General features: G+C 39.3%; 1 protein-coding gene and 1 long non-coding RNA gene across 3 annotated transcripts in view; one reads left to right on the top strand and one right to left on the bottom strand.

Moving 5' to 3' along the window:
* LOC115246078 (teneurin-a) overlaps positions 1 to 18,923 on the bottom strand; it is a 486,292-nt gene that overhangs the window by 234,986 nt on the left and 232,383 nt on the right. Inside the window, exon 1 of one of the 2 annotated variants that reach the window (XM_029824678.1) lies at positions 6,750 to 7,537. The exons of the other annotated variant lie outside the window; for it this stretch is intronic. Within the exon in view, the coding sequence (XP_029680538.1) occupies positions 6,750 to 6,771 (22 nt within the window). The 5' untranslated portion in view covers positions 6,772 to 7,537. Of the gene's footprint in view, positions 1 to 6,749; positions 7,538 to 18,923 lie in introns of those variants that run through there. 2 annotated transcript variants of the gene reach the window in all.
* LOC115246099 overlaps positions 8,773 to 18,923 on the top strand; it is a 244,898-nt gene continuing 234,747 nt past the window's right edge. The window contains exon 1 of the long non-coding RNA XR_003885631.1: positions 8,773 to 9,946. This is a non-coding gene — a long non-coding RNA (uncharacterized LOC115246099). The remainder of the gene's footprint in view (positions 9,947 to 18,923) is intronic.

The following is an 18,923-nucleotide window of genomic DNA, read 5'->3' on the forward strand; positions in this document are numbered from 1 at the left end:
CGACGATGGCAGCAGAACGAAGTGGTTTTATATATATATAAAACAGAAAGCCTTTTTTATATCCGTTGAAAGTTTTTCATTAAATCGAGATTTACATTCAACGCTTATCTCGCTACTTTTCTCCTTTTCAATCACTTCATTTCATTACATATCCGACGATGCCGAGCAATTTTCTTACATTTCAATCATCATTAGTTTTGTCTATTACAGGAACATAACCGCGACGTAACAGCCGGATATAAATGTGACGGCGGCATTACCGTATGTATCCATGTCATTCGATATTGACAATATATCTAATACTGTCTCTTGTCATTAAGCGATGTATTAATACATTAAATATATTTTATCAACTGTGCGAACATATGATCGTAGACATTTATATTTTCAATTATAGAAAAAAAATATATATATATATTATCAAATATACATACATATATATAAGACAATTATATTTGTGGAAAGAGATACATCAGGCTTGACTTCTGTAAATTTAAATATCTCTCTTTGTAATATGCGATAATGATTATTTGTATAGTGCACTTCTCTTCTGTCTATTCTCTAGAAATAAATATAGAAAGCAAATATTATCTGTTTCGTATTCTTCATGCTTCCCATCGATATCCTTCCGATCTCGATGTAATATTTCTAAGTTGCAGAAATATATTGCAATAACGCGGTAGAGACCGGTATCCTATAAACCAGAGCGACTAAGTTATCGAGAGAAGAACGGAGTGAAAGCGCGAAAGGGGAGATAAAGAAAGAGAGGCAAATAGAGATATCAAGTCCAGATCGGGCCAAACAGTACGAGTTGGTTGATATTGAGAAGCAAATTGAATCTGAACGTTGTCGTAAAAGATGGATATCAGTCTGCACGTGCATCGCCCTCCCCCAAATATTGTCTACCAATTCGTTACCAACTTTACTCCGGCCGTACGTTCGCTGCAGAGCTTTATCAATCTTTCCAGATGTCCGACGGGATTCACGGATTTGCGGAGAGAACTTCCGGATATTATTGCAAAGAAACTGCATTGCGAGAACGTGAGATCGATATGCCAAACGATATCGAAATAAAGCTCGAGTATTTTATTTTTCAAGCTCAACACGAGAATGTCAATCAGAATAGTCAATCAGAAAAATAAATCAATTGGAAAAGAAAAATAAATAAATAGTGTTATTTTACAATGATAATAATAAAGTATTAAAAATTTTCATTTCTCAGTTAATGATTTCTAAATTTTGTAATTATTAATTGCAGTATAATATTTTACTCGCAGTTAACTTGATAGATGTGAGAAATATAATTGTAAACTATTATGCATAGATTAAATATTAGAATTAAATAATCAAAGTGCATGATATCAAAAAATAAAGGATCTTTTATCTTTAATCTTTATGATATCCTGAGAAAAATAGACTTATGTAATTATATATGATTATATAAGATCTTATGGCCATTTTTTTTCAGAATTTATGAAAACGAAATTAATTCATGTAATATAAAACGTTTTTGGTGCAACCGTGCATAGGAATTTTTACGTTAATTTATAAAGTCAAAAAAATTATAATATCGCAATAAATTCATTTATAAATAAATTCATAATGTTGTGTAATACACAGAAGATAACCGTGTATTTCTGACAATAATTGTCTGAAATTTATTACTGTACGCATATATTTGAAAATAATTTTATCTATTTCGCCATTTTTCATGTATTGCGTAACGTGAGTATAAATAAATATATATACTGACCTTATTAATTTTTCATTTTTTTAAATTTATGTAGGCTTTGTAACATTACATTGATTATCAATTTTATTCTACATTATTATTTAATCTTTAATAACTATTTTATGAATTAAATTTCATCCCTTTAATAATTATTTTATGAAACAACTTTAAATTTCAAATAATGCTTTACGAAAATAATAAAGTAATTTTATTTGATGGAATATTTATATGTATATACATACAATATATTTTCAGTGAAATGTTACATTTTTATTAGAAAAGTAATACATGAATGTGAGAAGAAAGCGATCAAATTAGATAGCATTTGTATGATCGTTTTCATAAAAATTTCAAGTATATAAATTTATTTAAACTGTCTTGGTTTGAATTTTGCGTGTTCCGGACAGAACTCGGTATTTTCAACGCTTTCAGTGATACGACTTCTTGATAGCTGTTTTCGCAAAGGTCTAAGCTTGGTTGTTTTATCGTGGGACGACTGTAACGTATCCCGATTACGCGTAAACCGCGTTTGCCATGTACAGATTGCTCGCTCCGGCGATTATACGCGCGCAACGCCAGATAACTTCGCTCGCGGAATTTCCCGGCCAACATCTGCCTCTCGTAACGCGATATTTTAACACCAAAGGATCGGCGGACGCGCGCTTCAAATGGCGTTGCTTTGTTGACATTAGAAGGGCCGGTTAGATACCCGTACTCATTGTCGTATGTGAGACGAGTATCGTGTAAGAGGATATCAAAATGGAAAACGATCGATTATTGAGCGCGCAGAACAAAGCGCGAGGCATTCAGATACGGATAAGTGCCCAGTTGTATCAAGTGCATTATTGAGAAGCAAAATATGAGTAGTAGTAAAGCGAATTCATGATCGATAGAAAAAAGAAAAAAAGGAGAAAAAAGATGATAAAATCTAAATAAGAAATTTATGCAAGTTAATGATATCATAGCCCATATTACTATAGTGATAATCTCTTTCAAATTTTTCTACTAATATTTCGTAATAATTTTAATTTAAATAAGCCAAAAAAATTAAAATTTTAATTTATATTATTTTTTACACAAATTAGCTCACTGGCTTCTGATATACATATATCATTTGCTGTATCTACATTAGATCAGACGTCATAAATAACGAAACTTAGCAAAAATTGGTCGGAGACGCCGCGGAGGAATTTTGATGAAATTTCGCATGCTTATAACGCATTTAAATGTATTCCGCGTGCCAGCACGCATTTGATAATGTCCTGGGAAAAGACGCGTTCTCGTGATGTACACGCGCGAAAACACGCGCACGTACGGAGACGTAATTTATTGTAACATATTTAGAAGTACGTGGCACTCAAGCGGCCCGGCACCGGCGCCGGTGCCGGCGATTGAAAAACGGTTGCTAGGCGTCCTCTTTTTCTCGCGCCGCGTCGATGTATGCCTCTGTTGAACGAAACATAGCTAGGGGGAGGTGTGTACCGTGCAAAGCTACCGAAAAAGAGGAGAAAATTAGACTGCCTTTATTACTCACCCCTCGCGTTCGACAAATACGGATGCAAATGTAAAACTGGTTCGGGCTCAGCCAGACCGGAAACCCGTTTCATTCATATTCATCCCGCTCGCGCTCGTATTGGTGTGACGTATCTCGTGAAATTTCTTCCATCACGACAATCACATTCAATCAACAGCGAACGTACATATCTGGCTCGGGTGCGTATGGGACGCGCACGCCACGCACACGCACACGCATACACACGTCAATGCGCGCGTATACGTTTTTATCCGTGCGGTTGTCTTCCCTCGCGAATATTTAGCGAAATATTTTACACATCACGACATTTTTGCGCATAATATGCCTCTTCAGTAATGGTGTATATTTATTTCGTTAATCATTATTATAGAGACGGTGCAGTATATTGCAGAAAACAAATCGCTCTATTAAATACATCCACGTATTGATCTCGGTAAATTTGCCGATCGGGACTAAATCTCGCGTGATTTTATTCCTGATTGAAAACTGCGTATGCGTGAGCCGGCAATAGGTAGTTGTGTTAGAATTGCATGCGAAAGTTTCGATTTGAATAAATTTAGCTGACAGTAGTTGAAAATATATACAATTCATTCATTTAGTCAACTTGAAATTTATTTGACAGTAGACGGTAGAAAATATATACAATTTATTCATCTAGTCAACTTGAATGCAAAATAAGGCAAGGTATAAATGTTGTAAAGTTGAAAATGGAATGTTATTATTCATATAGTTTACGAAAAATATGTAAAGTGGTTTTAACAACGTATTGCAAGTTAGCTTTTATAAAAGAGAGAGATATGTTATATTTTTCCATATAAATATATAAGCATTAGAACATGATTTTTATTAATTATTATGGTTTTGCAGTTAAAGAGTAAAAAAAACGATAGATTTTTATATTTATAGAAACCGGCGAATAAAATATACTAAATATATATCAAAATCTTTGAATAAAAAATTGTATTTAATTAAGGTACCTACACATATATTTGAAAATTCTAAATTTTTAATCAAATACTATATTTATGAAAAACTCTATTCATAGTACAGTGTAACGTAAGTATATGTTTCAGCGTATAGTTGCTTTCGTGAATTGCGTTAAATCCGCTTACGTGTAAAATGTATCGTCGTCTTTCTCTTCTCTCTCTCTCTCTCTCTCTCTATCTCTGCGAATGTTGAAAAATTAAATCAGCGCTATTCCGAATTAGGTAAATACAGTGGCCATTCACTGTAGTCCAAACGCGCATTGGGATGTATTTTGTGCAACGCTTTACCGCCTTCGGAAGGTCTAAAAGCGAGCTTCCCTGTAATTCTCGCTGATCCAATTACAGTAACGCGGGGAATAAGTTAGTGCGCGCGGCGGCGGAGGTGGTACAAGTGTGCGATTTCTAAACAAAGCACGAAGCTGGAAGCGGCCGGTACTCCGTACCGTCCATTCTTAAACCGCATCGAGTCGACTAATTCGAAGTCAAATAAAAGAGTTCCCGGCAGTGTGCGTTTTGGCGAGGTAGCGCGATCCCTCTTTATATATTTTTAGTGTGCACACACCAAAGTTTTTCCCCCCACTCTAAATATTAGCTAAAGGTTAGGCGATTCGGTTTTTCTCCGCTCAATACCACCATATAGACGTATACGTCCTGCGATTTAGCAGCCAATAATCCTACATTTATCACGAACGAGTTTAGAAAAGAAAAGAATTGAGCAAATCGACCGCGCAAACACGCGTTTTTTCCCCACTTATTAGATAGCTTGCTAAATTGAAAATAACATTATCGAAATCTTCTGAAAGTTTAATCCTTAATTTCAATAATCAAGACGAAATTATATTTTCGCTAAAAATTCTTTTTGGAGATGAAAAAAAAAAAAGTATAAAAAATCTAAGACATAGCCTTTAAAATCGGTAAACAGGTTTTAAAATGGTCAGACTGTACTCATTTACTTTTCTTGTACAACATCAGATTACGAGTTTTGTTTTCGGACCACGTGTAAGTAACGCGCAATGTAACTTGTAAGCATGGCAAGTCCTGCATGCAAACAAATCGTGAGCTACATGTGCTGTGATCTTAGAACAAATAATGCGTGTATATTTATAAAACGATTATTAATGTGTTTTTTAAGAAAAAAATATTGTTTAATATTTATACTACAAAATCGCGAATATTACACTGGAGAATATCATCGAGCAATTAAAGTGTTCAATAAATCCACAGTCTGCTGCAAAATATCGAATAACAAAGCTCGCGTCATGTAGAATTTATGAAAATATTCGTAACAATGTAGGATGTTGCACATAGCGTGATTGGAAAAGCGTAAAATTCGCAACGCACATATTGTAACACTTGCACATATTACACCGAGCATTTGCCTGTAGCGTTCCCGCATTCCTCACCATCCTTTAGCATTTTATTTCATAAACAAATATCCATTGTTTTACATCATTTGCGGTATTAGTAACGAGTCTAACACGTTATCGTCGGCGATGTTATGTTACTTTTACTCCCTTGCATACGCGCGGGATGAAATTTAACCCGGGCACAATGAAAGACTCACGATGATCTCGTTTTTATTGCGACATCGCCATGTGTAACCCCCTGCGAGTTACGTGTATATGAATACACGTAAACTTCGACGTACGTATACGCGGCGGTCGTAAATCCTTATAAACTTTATACCTTCTTAATCCTCAAGAATTAAGGGGCATATGTCACCGCGAAGCGAATTGTAAAAAATTGTCGAAACCCCCTTTGCGCTCGCGCCCCCTACGTCGTCGTCCACCCCTACATCGGGGCCATTTCCTCTATGGTCACCCTTCTTCCTCGCATCTCGCGTCCCTGTTTCCATGGTGAACCTCTGTCCCTGTATTTTCGCGTCACATCCGTTTTTACGGGCTTCTGCATCCAAACGACAAGACAGACGAGACGATGTGCACGCGCGCGCATATTTTATATGCGGAATGCTCTAAGAAAAAAACTTTATCCGAATAATATAGTATCGTTTTCTCGCGTAATTTACATACGAATCGCCAAGGATAATTTGGCAGAATGTTCGGTTATTTTCGACATTAACAACGAAGAATGATTTGAATTAATTAACATATGTATAAATATAGATTGCGTTCTCTACATAGAATAAATACACGGCAAAATATGTTAAGAGCAATGTAAAGATACCGTATTACTATATCGTGATAAAGCAGTGCGTATCCATGTATTTAATATATATATTATATATATATATATAATTTTCACACGCATTCTGTTTACGCGGCTATATCATTTACGCCGGCCAATTATTCGACACTTTGGTCACGCTCGGGATACGACCTTTTAAACGAATAAATAATAACGCGAAATATGACAATTGCTCAATGTTACCGACGTTCCATCACAAGAATACGCGATAAGTCTACATTCGATTTCAAATGCGTGCTAAACAAGATAAATGTTAGTCACAAGCGAACATAATGGCTGAAAATTTACTCACCGGCCAGATTTGCCGTCATCATCGTTGTCTCGGCACCTTGATTCCACCGGATGATGCACACTCCGACACGGAGAAAGTCCACAAGAAAGTTTCCGATGACACTCTAATTAACTTCAATTGTCCGTCATTTCACCCACACGACACTCCCGTGTTATACGACACACGAAATACTTTGAACGAATAAATAACGCGAAATATTACATCACACAGTGCTGCCAATTCAAACGCCCGCAAGACTCGAGCTCAGGGAGAAAAACGCGCGTAAAACACGGACCGATCCGACGGCGTCTCAATTAACCTTAATCTCATCTGCTTTAATCACTTTATACGGCACTTCCATCACGCGTTCAACACACGTTAGACGAGCATATGCCGCGAAACATAATCATTCAATGCTGCCGATGTTCAGTCGCACATAAAACTCGAGCTCGATACGCGAAAAAAACGCGCGTAAAATACGGACCGATACGACATTATCGGAAGATTCGCACGAACTGTACTGTTGATCAAGAGACAGTGGTGTCTCGCGCCAAGTTCACGCAGCGACAGCGAGACACTCTGTGTATTCATACGCGAGTCGGCCGTTGAGATTTATAACTACGCGAGTCAAGGAGGTCAAGGACAAAACAAATAATGACCGACAATCTTCGATTATCGGAACATAATTATTGTCGCGTTTCCGAATTTAACATATTAGAACGAAAGTAGGTCTTCGTTTTATTATAAAATACTCTACTATTAATGTGAAATAATATCTATGTACAATACGATATTCATCTTTCTCGGCTTTCTCTCTCTCTCTCTCTATCGATATTTCACGTTCAATAGCAAATAATATTTATTCATTAATTTAAAATCGGATGTTATATCCTATAATTTTGATTTTAATAATTACTGCATTAATATTACAACGATTAGCCGATTCCGTTTTGCTCGCGATATACTTCTTCGCTATTATATCTGCGTCACAAGCGTCCCGTAAATGATCGCACGCGATATGTGTAGACGATATGTGGAAACGACTGAACATGTCGACTTTCTTTTTACACTCGCATATAAAATTCGGTTCCGAAATTCCGAGTTTATATTACGTGTCCGGATACTAATAAAAATCGTGAACAGTTAATTATAATTTTTATCACTAATTATTAATACAAACGCGATACAATTAATTAGATAATTAATTTATCACTCTTAATATAATATTATCTAAATAACGCGTTCGTATATGACACGAATAAAAACGACGTAAAGTTCGAACTAACCCTCGTGATGGTTAAGACGGTACTAAACGAGAAACTAAAAACGTAAGGATATCGTGTGCGTCGTAGGGAGGGGGATTCTCTCACTTTGTTTATAATACATAAGAACAAATACGACTCTTTATCTAGGTGTTTTGAAAAGCGAAGTAAGGAATGTTTGGTTGTGTTGTTTATAATACGTGATAGAGCGAACATGATTTTGAAGCGTTTCGTGTTTATCGCGTTTCTCAATTTTTTTCTAAGCTAAGAAACTCGCGTTTCAAAGCCACGGTTTTAGAACTCGGTAGAGAGAGAAAGAGAGAGAGTGAGATAGAGAGAAAGAAAGAGATAGATTTTCGAACGCAATATCTGTTGCTTCTGAGAAATGCTTTCTCTCTCTCTCTCTCCATCTCTCTCCGTTTCGTTCTTTCTTTAATAGGTTTCTATCTTATTTGGGATCGTACGATCATCTCGTTCTATTTATCTTATCGCTTATCTTGTTCAACCACCTCAGAAGTCATGTACGTCTCGCCGAGAACGAGAGATAAATGACACACAATAGGCCATAAATCTTGAAATTTTCCCACGCTCGCTCGAGAATCGGCGGACTCGATGTTTCTTGCTTCGCTAGTCAAAACATAGATAATCACACAATCGTACTCACTCTATTACATGTTATAAACAGAGTGGCTCGACTCGCTTCCCCCTCCTTGCGAGGCACACGATGTCCTTACGTTTTTAGTTTTTCGTTTAGTACCGTCTTGACTATCGCGAGGTTTAATTCGAATTTTACGTCGTTCTTATTCGTGTCATATACGAACGCGTTAGTCAAATAATGTTATATTAAGAGTGATGAATTAATTATCTAATTAATTGTATCGCGTGTGTATTAATAACTAGTGATAAAAATTATAATTAACTATTCACGATTTTTATTAGTATCCGGACACGTAAGATAAACTCGGAATTTCGGAATCGAATTTTCCGCGAGTGTAAAAAGAAAGTCGACATGTTCAGTCATCTCCATGTTCGTCTACAACATATTGCGTGCGATTATTTACGGGACGCTTATGCCGCAGATATAATAGTGAAGAAGTATATCGTGGACGTTAACGGAATCATTAATCGTTGTAATTAATGCTGTGACGGTTACAATCATAATTATATAGCATCATATCCGATTTAGAAATAATGAGAATAAATGTGTAGAAGTCATAGAAAATAAATATATTGAACGTGTAGTATCGACAGAGAAAGACAGAGAGTAGAGAAAAATATCGGGCGATGAGTATCGTATTGTGTACATAGATATTATCTCACATTGATAGTGGAATATATTACAATGAAACGGACGAATTATTTTCTAGTGTTAAATTCGAAAACAGGACAGTAATCGTATTTTGATAATCCAAAGTTGCCGGCCATTATTTGTTCTGTCCTTGACTCGCGTAGTTATAAGTCAACAGTATCAGCGCACTTCCGACAGTTCGGGCGAATCTTCCGACAATGTCACATCGGTCCGTAATTTACGCGTATTTTTCTCGTCGAGCTCTCGAGTCTTATATGCGACTGAACATCGGCAGCATTGAGTGATTATATTTCACGGCATATTTTGTGACGAGAGTGCCGGACAATAAATAAAGTGACGGACAATTAAGATTAATCGAGACACCGTCGGATCGGTCTGTATTTTGCGCGTGCTTTTCTCGTCGCGCTCGAGTCTTGCGGGCGTTTGAATTGGCAGCACTGTGTGATGTAATATTTCGCGTTATTTATTCGTTCAAAGTATTTCGTGTGTCGTATAACACGGGAGTGCCGTGTGGGTGAAATGACGGACAATGGAAGTGAATTAGAGTGTCATCGGAAACTTTCTTGTGGACTTTCTCCTTGTCGCAGCGTGCATCATCCGGTGGAATCAAGGTGCCGAGACGACGAAGATGATGGCAAATCTGTCCGGTGAGTAAATTTTTCAACCATTACGTTCGCGAATGACTAACATTTATCTTGTTTAGCACGCGTTTGAAATCGAATATAGACTTGTTGCGTATCTTTGTGTATATCGTCGCGCCGTATTAATTCGTGTTTTTTTTTTTTTTTTTTTTTTTTTTTTTTTTTTTTTTTTTTTTTTTTTTTTTTTGTCGATCGAATCCCGTACGCGATTGGATTTCGGTAAATGACAACAATTGCTCATTGAGCAGTCGTTATATTTCGTATTCGCTTATTTAATATACATACATCATGTATCGAACATGTAATCGGAGTGGCGAGCAGTTGGCCGGCGTAAATGATGATTATGTAAACAAGCCACGTATCAAAAGTTGGATACGCGAATGGGCACAGCCTTTGTCACGATATGGTGATACGATACAAGGATACGCAACAAGTTTGTATATGCCTTTACACTGTTCTTGGCGCGTTGTTATAAATAACTACAACGCAATTTATGCGTCTCTGAGATTCATACATATCTGATCTCATTGTTATTTCTCGCTCTCTGCTAATATAGATTTACAAGATTTTAAATTTTGCATTTTTCTGTTCCAAAATTCAGATTTTTCAATCATTTTAGAGTTTATAGTTTACTTGTATGTTTAAATTATATAACAAGTTAGATCGCGCAATACATTCTTTTTATTTTTTATGTATACTTTAGATGACACATGATTATATGCCTATAATTATAGAAAAATAAGATGCAAATCTAAGATTATAAATAATTATAAGATTATAAATAACTTTACGTATAATTTATTTAAGTGATTACATAGTTGATGCAGCATTTTAATTCAATGTTTTTTTTTTCGTATAAGTATGTATATTTTAATTTATTTTGTCTTATTGATAATCCCATACACAATTTATATTTTCTACACTAATTAAAGTTACGGCAAAACGTATTTGTCTTTGCAATGTTAGTAATAAATATATAACGTGACAATTTTGCAAGAGTAATATCTGCATGAATTATATTTATCGCTGAGGGATTAGATCGAACTTTCGAGACACGGGACAATTAATTACGGAGCGGAGACTACCGTTTTGATTATACGTGATTAATAAGTATTGCTCACTAATTTCCCATTTGCCGGATGTGTACCTTTAACTGGGACAACAGACGATACGCCCGTAATTAGGACACGAACCGGGCTTGGTTGTCCTGCCATATTTTACATTGTATTACGTCGGACTCGGCGCATCGCGTGTGTCGCTACCATGTAACACTATATAACCGTAGAAATGTCGCGGGGATGCAACATCCATTTCTCCATGGACAAATGTAATCCCGAGTTTATGCACCCGACATACGATTACATTTACGAACAAATTCTTACAAATATTACATATAATATGTCGTGATTACATAACGCGGATAAATTCGCAACAAAGTAGATACGTCTGAGTATTTCGCGGTTTTACCTTCGCGTTCATACACCCTTTATGCATCCTTCGAGGCGAAATTCGAGATATTTCGCAAACTTTACGCGTATATTTTGTAGCAACGCGTTTCTCACAATTTGGATTTTATCGTACATCTAATTATTTATTTTATTTTGTGCCGGGGGTGGCGGATAGAGGGGGGAGGAGGGGGCAGCGTGGCGTGTCTCATAGCTCGCGTTGCCTCGATGTATGCTCGGGCTTATTATTTTCGCTCGCCATGTCGGAAAAATGATCGTTACTACATCGCGCCGGCAACGGTAAATTACCAAGTATCGTTACGGTCGGAAAAGTTCATTGCGCCGTATAGCCTGGGTAAATATACTCGTCGCGCGATGAGCAAACACGAAAAAGAGTATTTTTTTGGAGATCAAAGGTTACGCGCAGCATTTCAACTAACCGAATCTCTTTAGTGTACGTGAAACGACACTTCAAACACGCGTTTACACAAGCCCGAGGCCCTTTAAAAAAATATGATGACACGCGCTTTGTAGACGCTTGAGCGAAGTACTGTTTTGAACGCATCTGCGATGCACCAGAAACGGCTGCTGATTTGTTTTCATAAAAGCCAAATGCACCGGGATTGCTCGGAATCGTTACTGTCACTCGCTTACCGGAAGAGTTATGATGTTGTTGACGTAACCGAATGGGCTTGCGAGGCGCTCGGAATTCTCGCGTACTCGGATTCGACATCAAAGTTCAGCTAAGTTTGTTCGCCATGTTATCTAACGAAGGTATTTGCATTCCAGGAATTTCAGTAATTATGCATACCTAATTAGCCATTGTGTCCCATCTTACGCTTACGCTATCTAGTATTTCGTGTGCGACATCTCGAACGTGCGTGTCTCGTGTTGAGCGTTCGAGGGACGATCAATTTATATGAGTAGAGTATGAGTACATCAAGATGCGAGGAAATATCATTAACATTATCGACTAATTATAAGTTTTAAGCAGTTACTAATATAAAAATTCCACAACTTATAATGTATTAGACTGAGTATATTATTTTTGTAGAAACTATAATGAATTAAAAAAATATATAAAGATTATATTATAATCTAGAAAAATATTGCAAAATTTTGTAATGCACAAAAAACCACGCGCATCGTCATTCACAATTCATAATTATACTCGCGAAAATCTCGCGCTTGAAGCATTGAAATCGTGAGAACTCTGAGATTTGTTTTTGCTGCTGATTAACAGCGTCGATCATATCGATATCGAATGCCAAAGTTTCGACTGTAGGTGTAGCCCGCCGGTGATCAGTCTCGCTCGAGCGAGTAATAACTTTCACCGCATTGGTATACCACGCGTGGCCACGTGACCCCGATCCTTCCCTGTGCCGCACTTCTCAGCACTTCCCCCATAATTCATCGACCATTTTATCGTGCCGACGAATATATATTCACGAAAATCCACGGTAATCGTCCCCTCGTAATTCCCATCACGACACTCGATCGAGAGAGACGTGGCGATCGACCGGACCCCTCGGCGCACTGATAGCACGCGGGGGGCTACATTGGGTGCAGCGAACCGAGCGTAGATTGGGATCCGGTTTCAGATTCGACCGGGATTTAGATCATTATCCGTCGACGGGACTTGGGAACACGTCGCCGCGTTGCACGGTGTGTTCTTTGACGCGCCGCAAATCCCCGCGCGAAACAATTAACCCTTTGCACAGGCGTCACCGCTCGCAGCGCGTGTACTTGGGTACGGAACGATACGCCAGCGAGATAGAACTTGATGTGCGAGTGGGAGTGTCGCATCTGCATTCGTTACACAATCCTTTGACAGCGAATGTTGCGCGCTTATATATTTTTCGCAGCGTCTCAAACGTATCGCATGCAACGCGTTTAAATAAGCGATGATAATTATGCAACTATTTTGTCACTATAATCTTTTTGTCTGATGTACAAAGTTGTAAAGTATGTTAAATAATTTGGTACCATACAATATTTTTTTGAAGGAAAAATTATTAGATTTTTGTTATTTTATAATTATTATTTAACGAATTATATACATACTCTAGCAAAATATTATTCTTTGTAGCGGCTTTATTTTGCAGCTTGCTTAGTGAATTTATATAAACATATCTGTATATATAATTTTAATTACGTAACTTATACTCTAGGATTTTGCGCAAGCAAAGCGCTTACTAAGCGCGAAGTGGCTTTCTGTTGTAAACGCTATCTAATATTCCACTATCTTGTATCTTGTTTACTCGGTGGACAGCATGTTTTCAGCTTCCTACGTACTTAGGTACGCTAGGTAAGCGTTTAATGGTCGTTGCCAAGTTGTCGAGAGAGTCGGTCAAGTACTGGCAAAATATTCACACGCGTTTGCTGCAAGCGGGAAGGAAAGTTGATTTCTAGCGAGAATGCATTTATACTTTGATGCGGTGTAATTATTAACGAGCTATTATTAACATTTGTAATCTCTTTTTACGACTTGCTTTAACAAAACTCACGAGAGCGTGAAATATTGTCTCGAAGCGATCCCGGCCTCGAGATAATTAATACGACCGATGTTGTACGTTGAATCTGCCAGGCCGCGCCTCGCCTCGTCAGGACTGACCAAATTACTCTCAAAATTGGCTTCGCGTGACGCGCCGCATTACGACATTCTGATATAACCCCGTTTGCACCTAACTACATTAAATTCCAAAACAAAATGCGCGAACGAAATTTGCATTTCCCCTCTGGCGCACACATTGGCGCGCGACGCCGTTGGGAGCAACTCCCGGATAAAACGTGTATGACGCGCGCGGCGCGGAAGCGCGGTGCGGTCCAGCAGCGCGGTTCTGCGCGGCATTAAAATTACATTATTTCGCCAGCTTCGAACGTACGCGAAGTATGCACCACGTTGATTATGAGTTTTAATGAATTTCTACGGGATCATTATAAAGCCGCTCTCGGGGCTGTGCGGTCGCACACGTGACCGTTCTCGCTCGCACACGACTGACGGTGCGTCCGCGTGTTTGTGAAACACAGCACGGCGCCCCGTGTGTCACGATGATCCGGCTCGCTCTATCTCTCTCTTACGCGCGCGCGCCCACCATTATTGCCTCGTATACACGCGCGACCGTATTATATTCCCGGGGCTTTTTCACAGATAGAGTTGTACAGGTTAGAGAACTGACAAATGGAGCCGACACGTGTCACGATGCTAATGCGCGGTGAAAAATTATTTCGCAATATCGAACGATGCGACACACCCTTTTGGGTCTCGCTTCGCCTCGCCTCGCCTCGCCTCGCCTCGCCTCGCTTCGCGTTGCCCAAGTCTGTTCTCCTTCGCTATTAAGCAGCAATAAAACAGTCGGAGGTCCTCCCGGGTAAGAAATAAACGATTACTTTTTCACTGCGATCAACGCTCCCTCGACGAAAAGTCTAATGATTTTCGGAGATTATCGGTTTTTTCGCAAAATGTTCATTATTTATGGATGTGAAAGATAACTATCGACATACGTGGGTGAGCGAGGGGAAAAGCTTATTTAGCCAGTTACTGAATGGTAATATTTAATTGAAACTGACAATGAAAGGTGTAATATAAATCAGCACAAAAATTAATTATTAACCATATCTTAATGTCCCAAGTTAATTATTTTAATGTAATAAGGAATTATATTAACTAATAAAGGAATTATAGATTTTATTTTTACAACGCCATAAAAAAGGTCAGTATAAAGTGGTTGATTTTGAATAAATGTTTAATCGAACGAATAGAAATGGATTTAATTATGCGATGATATTGTATGCAAATTCATTCGGTTTCGACATATCATCGACTTCATTTCGAATAACAATCGTCATTTTTATTTCTCATTGTCATTTATTTCGACGATATTCGACATTATTCTGTTCTGTATCCCATGTATTCAAATAAACTGTGGGATAGCGATAACAGTAATCGGAATACTGAAATGTACTTGGGAGGGTGGCGGACGCGACGTGCAAGGAAAAGGGATGAAGGGCGCGCGAAAGAGTCGGATGGTAGGGAGAACGAAAGAGAATGGCATTTGCATTGGCTCTCAGCCAAATCCCACCTCATCAAAATGTCGGAAAGACGGCTCGAAACGAGTCAAGGCAACACGGTCTGAATGTCATCCCTTGAGGAACCGTCCCTGCAAGATTCGGATTGGGTGACGAGGGGGCCCCCACGACTGTCTTTATATTTTTCGACGTTGTACGTAGGACGGAAAAGAGTACGACAAATGCGAGGCAAATGCGGAAGTCATCGTTCTTACTCGTGTAATATATGGTACTCTGATCATCATAACTCAGGATCAACAGTTTTATCCCTAGTCCCGATTAAACCGACGAACGATCGTGGGGGATTCGAGGGGAAGCATTCGTCGACGGTAAATCACGACGATAAATTGGGTTATCAACAAACCAGCTAATCGGTTTTTATTATGCATTGTACCGGAAAAATTGGATTATTTCAAAGGAATTTAATGTAATTAAGTGCACAGGACGGGAAAAAAGTTTGGATAATGATCTAAATAATGAAATAACGCGCAAATTAAGGACATTTTCAATGATAGCGATATATATTAATAATCATTTTAATTGGAAAACAAAGTTGCTGAAGAAAAATTTGTATCAAGATCAAGAGAAAACATTTCTTTTCCCTCGAATAATCGAAAGTAATGATATCAATGAAATTTCTCAGGAAGCAGACGATAAAACACACAATAAATATTCTTCAAATTCTTTTAAAAGAAATCTACAAGAGATAGACAGGTATTTTCAATTGACAATTACATAATTCAGGAATTTATCACGAGACAAGCGATTCAATTTTTCTTGCATTATGAAAAAGATTTCATTCGCGCTTCGGAATTTTTAATCTTTCCATAATCATCGGATTCTCTGATGAAACGTAACCAATAGTATTCACGGTTGAAATTTACGAGTAGTTTGATAAAGAAATGTAATTTATATTGTTGATATAGTATGACTACTTGCTCTTAGATAGCACATATGCATAAGGATGGTATCTTAAATGAATGCGCGCCGGATAACAGCGATTGTTTGCTCCAAACTTTTTTTTTACACGCGAGTGAAATTCACTCGAACGGCGAATGTTATCGGATCTTTTTGAGTGTGTTTTGTGGCACGCAACGACATGCCCATTAAGAAAGCTCCATGTTGAGATCTAGATGGGATTCCCTGCAATTACCCTCACGTTTTTCGTCTGAGCGGCTTCTTTTTTTTTGATCATATGATCGCGCTAGCATCTATTTAATCGCCAGTTGACCGTGACTGCAGAATCCGAGACTTGATCTTTAGTTTTTTTGGTCGATATCGACAAGATGGAAAATCTTTATGAATGTGACAGAAGTTAATGAGAATAATCAAGGATATTTTGAAACAGTATTTTGAAAATATTGTTTTTCCACACGATTAAAACATTTGGTGAAACGTTTGATAGAATACATGAAAATCTTGTTCGGTCGCTCGTTACGAGTTCGCGCGTCGTGCTACCAGGTAAAGGATCGATAACATGAAGTTAAACGATTCCTTGACACGCGGATAGCTAAAAGACATTCTCTAAAGTCTCTTACATTTTTTTTTTCATTTTTTGCATAACATCTTATCTTTTAATTAAAAATAATATTTTTTTAATTTTTAATTTTTCTTTACAGTTTTAGATTAATTTTTAAACTCTCGTATTAGTTCCGCCGATAAATTAACAGCCACGACCACTCGGTCGATCGTGTTGAAAAAATTTCCGGACGATCGGAATTCCCGTGGCTTTAAACCCGTCGATGGATAACTGCACGCGTATCGATAGCGTTACGAGAAAAAAAAAAAAAAAATGAGAAGCCTGCATGCGCAAACGAAACGCGCTATTTAATTTCAACCAACTCGCGCTCGCACGCCCCCGGTTCACACGCCGAGATAGCACACAGCCGTACGGGAAAAATTACGCGGAAAAATGAAACGGTTTAGGAAAATTCTCCATGCAAGCGCGGTGGACGACGAGACACGAGTCCCGCGGAAACCAATTTCGAAAAACGTAGTCTGGTATCACCGCGATGGCATTCGCGACCGAGGCGTAGGGGGGGGGGAGGAGGGGGAGGAGGAGGACAGGAATATCGGCCCTTTACCTCATCGCGGGTGCCCATACGACCGCTGATACGCCGGTCGGTCGCTCTCGCAGCGAAACCCAGGTTGCCCATTACGCAGCGGTTAAGCCGGATAATCGATCGGTCGGCGGCGACGGCGGTGGCGGCGGTGGTGGTGGCGTGGCGGTGGTGGCGACGACGATAGCGGTGGCGGCAACGGTAGCGGTAGCGACAGCAGCACACGCACCGGCACAGATAAATTAGACGGGCTGCCAATACCGCTCATTAGCGTGCCAGGCGCAGAAAACGCCGCAGGCCAATTATGAAAAGCGAATTTCTACCGACGGACAACCGCGGCACGGCGGCGACCGCGGCCGCCGTTCCGACGAGACGAGCGAAGCCCGATGGAAAAAAAAAAAAGAAATGCAAAAAAAAAATGCTTTGCCGCGCGGAAAAACGATTGGGACGTTGGCGCGGGCGACCAATCGCGAATGGGTTTTGCGGTTTCCTCGCGCGTGTGTATGCGTGCACGCGTGTACACGTATAATATTACGCGGCGGGGAAGCCGCACGTTCGTGCGGACGGGTGTCAAAACGCGAGCGCGTTGCACGCACGCGACGATGACCTATCGCGTCGTCGAAAACCGCTGTCCTTTTCACGCGTCTGACCGCTAGTCGCCGGTTACATCGAACTAATTGTTATCTAGGGGGAGGAAGAGGGAGGAGAGTGACGATTATGCGAATGTAATACGTGTCGAGAAAGATTAGGAGCTGCCGGCTAACTCCACTTACAACAAATTGCTCGAGCAACTTAAACTTGAAGATAACACTGACATAACATTTCATTATACCGTTACTTTATTCACATAATTTCCGCCAACTTCCACAGTTGCACTATGCAACTCGAGCGAGTATTTAAATAACTGTTCACGTTCTAGTTCATTATACCGTAGTTGGTTGCAACAAGGTGTATTTCCCGCGCCGCAGCGAAGAATGCGCGGATATCAGCTACGGGAACCGCAGAACTCAACATCGGCGTGCGTTTTTCACGTCGTCGCCGCCGCGGGTAATTTGCGCAAGCATGCGTTCGCATGCGTTTGCGTACGCGTTTGGTCAGCGTGTATCGCGCCAGGTTCGCCGGGAATCTCGCATTAAATTCGCACCGCGCGGCAATCAGTCGCCATTCTACCGGCGTTGCGTCGCTGTTACGTGCGACGCTTACATACGTTATTACGCGGATATGTGACCACCGGCGCTCATCGTCGCTGCCTTTTCTCAGCATATCGCAGACGACACGTACGCTTAATTAAACCGCCATCGTCGCCGTCGCCGCCACCGCTCCATTTTATTCGCGTCGCACGCACGTCATCGCTGTTGCAGAATAGCGGGTGAAATTTCTTGACGCGCGAATCGAAGGAACCCGAGCGTG

This window comes from Formica exsecta, unplaced genomic scaffold (assembly GCF_003651465.1).
Source record: "Formica exsecta isolate Colony F162 unplaced genomic scaffold, ASM365146v1 scaffold1, whole genome shotgun sequence".
Taxonomy (NCBI): domain Eukaryota; kingdom Metazoa; phylum Arthropoda; class Insecta; order Hymenoptera; family Formicidae; genus Formica; species Formica exsecta.